General features: G+C 34.8%; 2 protein-coding genes across 2 annotated transcripts; both read left to right on the plus strand.

Moving 5' to 3' along the window:
* Nucleotides 1-987: 987 nt before the first annotated feature.
* LOC113492065 (17-beta-hydroxysteroid dehydrogenase 14-like) lies at nt 988-1833 on the plus strand. Its single transcript, XM_026869350.1, has one exon. The coding sequence runs from the start codon at nt 1032-1034 to the stop codon at nt 1788-1790; it is 759 nt and encodes a 252-aa protein (XP_026725151.1). The 5' UTR covers nt 988-1031; the 3' UTR covers nt 1791-1833.
* A 3387-nt stretch (nt 1834-5220) lies between these two features.
* On the plus strand, nt 5221-6135 carry LOC113492068 (uncharacterized oxidoreductase SERP2049-like). Its single transcript, XM_026869354.1, has one exon. It carries the CDS (start codon nt 5260-5262, stop codon nt 6016-6018), a length of 759 nt encoding a protein of 252 aa, XP_026725155.1. The 5' UTR covers nt 5221-5259; the 3' UTR covers nt 6019-6135.
* The last annotated feature ends 2687 nt before the right edge of the window (nt 6136-8822 follow it).

Raw genomic sequence — 8822 nt, forward strand, 5'->3', positions numbered from 1 at the left:
CATAATAGATTAGATTAGATTAGATTACTTTGAGGGATAAGGATTGAAATACATTTTAATATTAAAAATACTGATGGAAAAACTGAAACAATAATAATTTACGAATGTAAATTTAATACCAAACACCAAATAATAAAATTATTTCATTTCAATAAATTACGCCATTAAGATAAAAATTGAACGTAATTAATTGTTGAACTTTGCGCCGACAAAGATAAACGTCCTTTGGTTAGGTGGGCCAATGTTTTATAAACTTAATTTTAATGAGATGAAACTTTAGATTCACGAGAAACAGCTATAAATTAGGGATGCCACAAACTAACTTACTTTACATGGAAACCAGAACTTAGATTATTGTACTGTCTCAAATTCTACGTATTGAATTGTTCAATAAATTTCAAAAAACTGTAACATGCAAATAATTAAAACCAAAGGGATTTTTTTTTACAGAAAAATTACTTTTTTTTTTGGTTAAAGACGATATTATAATTCATTTCTATTTAAATGGTCTTAAATAAAGTTCATCCCATATTTCTGTAGCCAAAAAAAGTTTTTGCCATGCATTCCTCCTTGCTAATGATAATCATAGATTAACCTATGTTGGGACCTCATTTAGGTATTCCTACCAAGGGTATAAATCGCGTATCACGTATATGCACGAGTATGGCAAATGAATAAGCAGGGATCCTCGATACACCGAGCTCCATCGCAGGCGCCTGCGAACGTCCCAAGACACTTCTGTAGTTTTGGAGGGACTTGACATGATTGGACTAACGGCCTCCCTTAGCTTTCCTATGCACAATGGGCCGATTTGGAGCCTTCTTGTTGTAAGGGCGGCCCACCGCTAGTAAAGTAACCCGTATATAATTTTATTCAGCTATATAATTAATACAATCATTATCTACTTACACAGAACTGTATCAGTTTCTTCAAACGTGAATTGTGATAAGATTAAATGTTTCACGAGCAAGGATATAAATACTTTAGTATCGGTTTTAATTTTGCCAGAAAAAGACATTACCCGATAAGTCATGAATTTTAACGACAAAGTGGTTATCGTGACCGGCAGCAGCTCTGGTATTGGAGCCGCTATTGCCATCGAATTCTCCGCCCTGGGCGCAAACGTGTGTTTAGTTGGACGAAACCAGAAAAAACTGGATGAAGTCGCGAAGAAATGTAATAATCCGTTAGTGCTGGTTGCTGACGTTACTCAAGATAAAGATATCCAAAGGATTGTCAATGAGACCGTCAGATACTTTGGAAAGCTTGACATCCTCGTCAACAATGCTGGGATGGGTAGTTCAGCTAGCATCAAGTCTGAGACTGCTATGGCTGTGTTCGATAAGATCATGAACACAAACCTCCGCTCTGTTGTATACCTAACCCATCTTGCCGCACCGCACATCATCAAAACAAAAGGCAACATTATAAACATATCTAGTGTTTTAGGGCTACGTGTGTTAATGGCAGACAGTTTCGCCTACAATACTTCGAAGGCTGGATTAGACCACTTCACCCGATCAGTTGCGGCTGAGCTAGCTTCTGATGGCGTACGTGTTAATTCTGTTAATCCCGGACCAGTATTCACGGATATTTTAGAAAATTCCGGTGCCAACGAGGCTATACAAAAAGCTATTTTTGATAAAATGAAGCAAGGGACAGCATTGAATCGTATTTCAGAGCCATCAGAGATTGCTGATTTAGTCATCTTTTTGGCAAGTGACAAAGCGAGAGCTATTACTGGTTCTGTGTACGTCAGTGATAATGGTTATCTCATAAAAACTGCCTAAATTATGTTTATGTTTGAATTTAATAAAATAATTATTTATTTTTAAAATGAGTTTGTTTTCGTTTCCCCTATTTCCTTGCATTGAGTGTTCGGCACTCATACAACTATGTACAATAGTCTCCATATTCACCCTGGTAGTCTGAATTGAATATATAAGTACATAACCAGAAAATAAAAAAATGTAATTAATTATAATATATCCAGTACCCTTATCTTAAAGTTCAAAATCCAGTATTACGTATACGTCAATTTACAAAAATGAAATAACATTTGTCTCTGATGTTATCTAATTTACTGTAGATGGCTTGTTGATAGTTAATAATCCGAATATCATGTTATTATCAGTCGATACTTAGTTACGCATAATTTATAATTATAGAAGAATGTTATATAATTAATGTTTATGAATCATAGAAGGACTAGAAGTTGAATAAACAGGTGATGGCATGTCATTAACAAGTTCCTCCGTGTCCCTGCCGTTAGTAGTTAGAAGCTATGAAGTCGCCATTTGTATCAGGTGATGGATCATTTGCTTTGAGAACTTCGAGCTGTTTGAAACAATGACGAATTCCATATCCAACTAAAAACTTTTGGACTTGACGAAGTATAACACGATCCCCAGTTAAAAAGTCCAGTCAAATGTGAGTCGGGCTTACTGACCGTCTTTCACCAGCCGCTGGGCACTTACATTTTTTACAGTTTTTCTGTTATATCAACTGTTTCTCTTATCACAACAAATGATTAAAATTAAAATCCAGGCTAAGGAATGGTTGTTACGTCCATAAATTGGAAGTGTGATTTTTTTTATAAGCCTATTTTACGAAATCCCCTGTGCCATCAGTAAAACTCGACCTTGACCAGTTTTATTATTTAAATGCGATGTAGTATTGTCTAGGCGTCCTGATAGGCATTCTAAATTCATTCAGGTAAACTGAACGTTTTTCTATTCTTTTTAATTCTAGAACACAATATAGGATAGTAAAAAAGGGGTTGGTGCTATTAATCAATGTCTTGTCGACACCTATTTATTTAAAATTTTAAGAATTTCTAGAACGATTGTTAGCATCAAACGCCTACTCAAACAACTATAGCAACCGTCTTCTCAATGTGTTTTTTTTTATTTCTTTGCTTTAGGGACGTCTGTTTAGTCAGTTTTTTTGATCCATCACGCATTGTCCTCTTCTTTGGTATGGTGTTTGAATCTTAATGTACACCTCGTCAGAAGAGAACGTGAGCAGTGTTAGGCTGAAAAACTCTGAAAGAAAGAAAGAAAGAAATAGTTAAATTGCAATGAATACGGGTACAAAATAAGGTTATAATATTTTTAGATAGTTCCAACATACACCTATTTCATTTCATTTGTTGTCTGAATATGACATTTTGACACTGCTTCTTGTGAAATAAAAGCTGTCGCTATTAAACAATTAACAAAAAGTATTACAGAGCGTACTGCAGAACTTTGAACTGAGCAATCTGAATCCCATAACACAAGGGCTTAAGCAACTTACTTTGGGTTCAGAACAATGTATGTGATGTTGTCCGCATTTATTAATAAATCTAAAAAAATCTAAAAAAATCTTATTAATAAATACATACAACTAGAAATAATTTATTAGGCAAAACAATGTTTGCTGGGTCAGCTAGTGTCATTATAAATAAATTTCACCCAAACTTGGCACCCATTTAGATCTCACCTTTTTGTTGTTGAAGTCAATAACTGAGGCACATAGTCTCTTTTCATATTTATTTTTTTGATGAGATATTATATTCTTCATCGAAGCAAACTCGGAGGATATATCTTTTATAGCCAAGCTCCCATGGTACGTCATCTCCAGAATCATAGGATCAGCACCGTATTTTTGCATTGTCAAGTAAATTCGGAAACCGAAAATAATAAAATATTCAATAACCGGATGTTACAGAAAAGTAACGCTATATTGCAGTAACAGACTTCCGTTGCATTGTCGTCCAGTTACCTGTCGCGGCAAAAGAAGTTTTACCTAAAAAAACTTAAAAAAGGAACTGTCGCAAGGGATTCATTAAGTATTTGTCTTATAAAGAACTAGCTGTTGCCGCACCTTCGTCTACGTGGTAAGAAGATCTTGAACCGTTTTTGAAGCGCACGTAACGGAAGCCCTCAAAGATGAATAATTTTCCCCGCTTTTTCCTCATTTTCTATTGTATCTTCGCTCCTATTAGTCGCAGCGTGATGGTATATAACCTAAAACCTTCTTCGATAAATGGTCTATTCAAACCAACTCTTTAGCTTTTATATTAGTATATGGAAGTATAGATTACTCATAAAGAAAAAAAATACATAAATGAACAAATTTATTCATTTTTTTAATAAAATATAATATATAATCTATTTCACACAATTAATCCACATTTCTTGTTATTGTTGAAAATGGTTTCTGAGGATCAATTAATTCAATATTCAACACACTTGCACTTTTCAAGACCGCAGAATCTTGACAAACAGAAATATCAATAATTAATAATATTATCATTAGGTAGGTACAATTACAAAAGATTTATCTTAATTTTATTTCTTCAAATCAATCAAAATCTTGTAATGGTATATAAAGAATGAGTCGAAAACTTGACGTGGGTTTTACTGTTATGTGAAGTAACAGCAATTGCATCGACCGCCATCTTGCAACGAGAAAAAAAATGAGGGAAACTTAAATATTAAACGAATTATATGGCAAACTTCTTGGACAGTTTAAAATAACTATGTGTATTGTTACTTTACGTCAAAAGTTTACAAAATTGTATTTATCACACGTAGAATATAGGGGTCGTAGTGATAAATTACGAAGAACTAAATTATCAGAATACGAAAAGAAATATAATTACAAAATTGTCGATGACATCTACTTTTCTTTCTTTATTTTTCTTCGTATTAGCTCGGTTTTATTTCATCATTTTTATAAAAATACAATTTCATAACATTGTGCAATACTTAAAACCGAGTTAACATACTATGACTACATTACTAGATAAACGCTTAGGCAGCTTACAAACGAGGCGAGAACGCTAAGTCCACTTTCATTCTTTATGGATTTGAGTCTTTTCACAACTTCAAACGTTTCAAATTGCCGTGAGCAACTGAGCTAACTGAACAGAGTTCGTGCTTACGTCTGCGTCCGCGACACATTCGCCTCATGGGTTAAGCAGGTATTTATGTATACAATTTAAGAGTTATTGGTGTGATTGATCCAAATTTAGAAAAAACAGCTCGTTGGGCGCTCGGGTCTCGCGTCGTTTGAAAACAGCCTAAATCATTGCAATGTACACAAGTCCTAGCCATGATGACACAGCAAAATTTTTGTTCTTACAATAACACTTGAGTAGCTTAGAATAGTACAATTTTTGTCAAGGTCGGACGATAACACGGTTCGCCTATATAAGCGATGGTTAAATAAAATGAACTTTAGTAACGTTTTGATCTCCGTTAGAGCTGCATCATGAGTTTCAACGACAAAGTAGTTATTGTGACTGGCGCGAGCTCCGGTATTGGAGCCGCCATTGCCGTCGAATTCTCAGGACTCGGCGCTAAAGTGACTATTGTTGGAAGAAATGAAAAAAATCTTAATGAAGTCGCGAAAAAATGCAAAAGTCCTTTACAAATAGTTGCGGATGTTACTAACGAAAATGACCTTAAGAAAATTGTAAACGAAACAGTCAAACACTTTGGAAAAATAGATATCTTGATAAACAATGCTGGGATGTCGCTACTTTCAAGTATTTTGGCTGAAAATGCAATTGAAATTTTTGACAAAGTTATGAACACCAACCTGCGCTCAACTGTGTACCTCACCCATCTGGCCGCGCCCCACATCATCAAAACCAAAGGGAATATTATCAATATATCAAGTATTTGCGGATTAGCTGTGCTGGCCAAAGATCTCTTCGCGTACAACACATCAAAAGCAGCTATGGATCATTTCACCAGATCGATCGCATCTGAGCTAGCTTCAAGTGGAGTTCGTGTTAACTCTGTGAACCCTGGGCCAGTAAAAACTAATTTTATTGAAAATATGGGCTTAGCGAAGAAAGAACAAGTAGATGCTACTTATGACCATATCGCTTTAACGACGGCACTTGGAAGAGTGTCTGGTGCTGAAGAAATTGCTGATTTAGTAACATTTTTAGCGAGTGACAAAGCTAGAGCCATCACAGGTGCTGTCTTCGTGTCTGATAATGGCAGTTTAGTCAAAGTGTAATACCAAAATTTTGTACTTTGTTTAAGTTAAATATTAATTTATTAGACGCGTCGGTGGCTGCACCGTTCTGAATTTGTAACAAAAGGATGTGATCGCAATGAATGTGTTTTAATGATATATGAGTATGAAATTTTAATGTCTGATTTAAATTTAACAAGAGTTTGAATGCATAAAAATATGTTAGTCTTAAAGGTATTAGAATGTATAAATTAAAATCATTTGTTTTAATTTTATGCGTTATTAGAACAGATTTGCCTTAAAACGTAAACTCTTAAATTGCATTGCATTTTGTATCCAATTAAGCTGTCGAAGAAATTAGGCATATGAGCGATCGATGTCTGACAGCTAATCAGGCTTATCATAAATTTAATTTTACTCATTACAAAGCCAATACCGTAAGCCTCAAAGCGTTTCGTATTAACATTGACCTTAATAGGACTAATCAAAATGTAGAACCATGCTTTGTGCCACCTTAGCTAGTCGACAGAATAGTTTTGAATATGATGCCTAAACTAAGGCATCAATGGGAAGTATGGTGATTGAAAGACGGCTATAATTTACATTATAACCTTCATGAAGAATATATCTATACTAATATATAAAGCTGAAGAGTTTGTTTGTTTGTTTGTTTGTTTGAACGCGCTAATCTTAGAAAAACTGGTTCAAATCCAAAAAAAATATTTTTGTGTTGAATAAACCATTCATCGAGGAAAGTTTTAGGGTATAAACCATCACGCTGTGACTAATGGGGGCGACTATACAATGGAAAATGTGGAAAAAATAGGGCAGATATAAATCATTACTCATATCTTCTAACCACGTGGACGAAGTCGCGGGCAACAGCTAGTAATTAATAAAGATAAAGGTTTTAATATAGGTAACTAGCTGTCCTGGCGAACTACGTAACGCCTAACAGTCGATGATCACAGTGGTGACAAAATATTAAGGGTGGACAACCCTTATCACTTAGGATTATGAAAAATGGATAGTAGCCGATTCTCCGACCTACTGAACACGGTAAAGCCGTTTCGGAGGAGTACTGTAACTGACATCGTGACACGGGAATTTTATATATTAGGGATATTATTACAATTATAGGACACCGAACGAATTTTTGATTGGAAACTCGATACAAAGAATCATATTAACTCTTGTTCAGGTAATAAACTGTGTATATAGTGTACATATGGTGTGGTATACCGTTAATGGCATGGATGCACTTTATTGGCTCCTCGCTCTTATGTGATTCTATCGGCAGAATATCTAAAACCTAATTATAAAATTCCATATTTTTCCGAGAATTTGGTTTTAAAAACGTTTTTTTTTATATATTTGTACCAAAGCTTTTAATTGAACAACAGAAATAATGAAATTTACAAACAAACATTAAAATAAAATTTTAATTGTTTGCAGTTTGTTTTTTCTATAATGTAAATTATAGCTATCTTTCAACCAACAAACTTCCCATTGATGCCATAATTTCGGTTTAATATTCAAAACCATTATGCCGACTAGCTTAGGTTTCATGGAACTGTATTTTACATAGTTCGAACGAGGTCAATATCAATCTCACCTAAGTACACACACAAGTGTTCAGAACTTCTTGTCACTTTTATTGGAAACATAAATTAAAGCTCAGTTTAAAGTCAATCAGTCAAGTCTTTATTCCATAGAAAAACACGTTAATTTCACAACCACATCTCTTTTCACATCATACATCGGCGCAGCCACTGACACGTTTAATAAATCAATATTTAATAACAAAGTAAAACAGTATTACGCCTTAACTAAAGTACCATTATCAGACACGAAAACGGCACCTGTGATACCTCTAGCTTTGTCACTCGCTAAAAATGATACTAAATCAGCGATTTCTTCTGCAAAAGATACTCTTCCAAGTGCCGTCGTTGTAGCGATATGGTCGTAAGTAGCATCTACTTGTTCTTTCTGCACTAATCCCATATTTTCAATAAAATTAGTTTTTACTGGCCCAGGGTTCACAGAGTTAACACGAAGGCCACTTGAAGCTAGTTCAGATGCGATCGATCTGGTGAAATGATCCATAGCTGCTTTTGATGTTTGATTGATATATTAATAATATTCCCTTTGGTTTTGATGATGTGGGGCGCGGCAAGATGGGTGAGGTACACAGTTGGTCGCAGGTTTGTGTTCATAACTTTGTCAAAAATTTCAATTGCATTTTCAGCTAAAATACTTGAAAGTAGCGACATCCCAGCATTGTTTATCAAGATATCTATTTTTCCAAAGTGTTTGACTGTTTCGTTTACAATTTTCTTAAGGTCATTTTCGTTAGTAATGTCCGCCATTACTGTCACAGGATCTTTGCATTTCTTTGCGGCTTCGTTTGGATTTTTTCATTTCGTCCAACAATCACTTTAGCTCCGAGTCCAGAGAATTCGACGGCAATGGCGGCTCCAATACCGGAGCTCGCGCCAGTCACAATAACTTCCTTGTCGTTGAAACTCATGATGCAGCTCTGATGGAGATCGGGACGTTATTCAACTACCATTTATATAGGCATACGATGTTATTGACCTTGAACACCAGACCCATTATTCTTGTTATTTTACTCATTGTTTATCAAGAACCCTATCTACAGGGGTTCAGTAATGGTTATTTGAATAAAGTAGGAAATGACAAATTACGAACTTTTAATTATATTATTTAACAAATATAGGTCTGGTGGGTAGGTTATTTTAACTGGTTATTTTCTGCATAAATAAGGAATTTAAGTAATAACCCATATACAATATCCATTAGGTCCTAATGGATGGAAAGAGCAA

The sequence above is a fragment of the Trichoplusia ni genome, chromosome 3, assembly GCF_003590095.1.
Source record: "Trichoplusia ni isolate ovarian cell line Hi5 chromosome 3, tn1, whole genome shotgun sequence".
In the NCBI taxonomy this organism is placed as follows: domain Eukaryota; kingdom Metazoa; phylum Arthropoda; class Insecta; order Lepidoptera; family Noctuidae; genus Trichoplusia; species Trichoplusia ni.

Excerpts from the sequence above, each read along its gene's own strand:
- LOC113492065 (XM_026869350.1), top strand. The coding sequence starts at position 1,032 with ATGAATTTTAACGACAAAGTGGTTATCGTGACCGGCAGCAGCTCTGGT.
- LOC113492068 (XM_026869354.1), top strand. The coding sequence starts at position 5,260 with ATGAGTTTCAACGACAAAGTAGTTATTGTGACTGGCGCGAGCTCCGGT.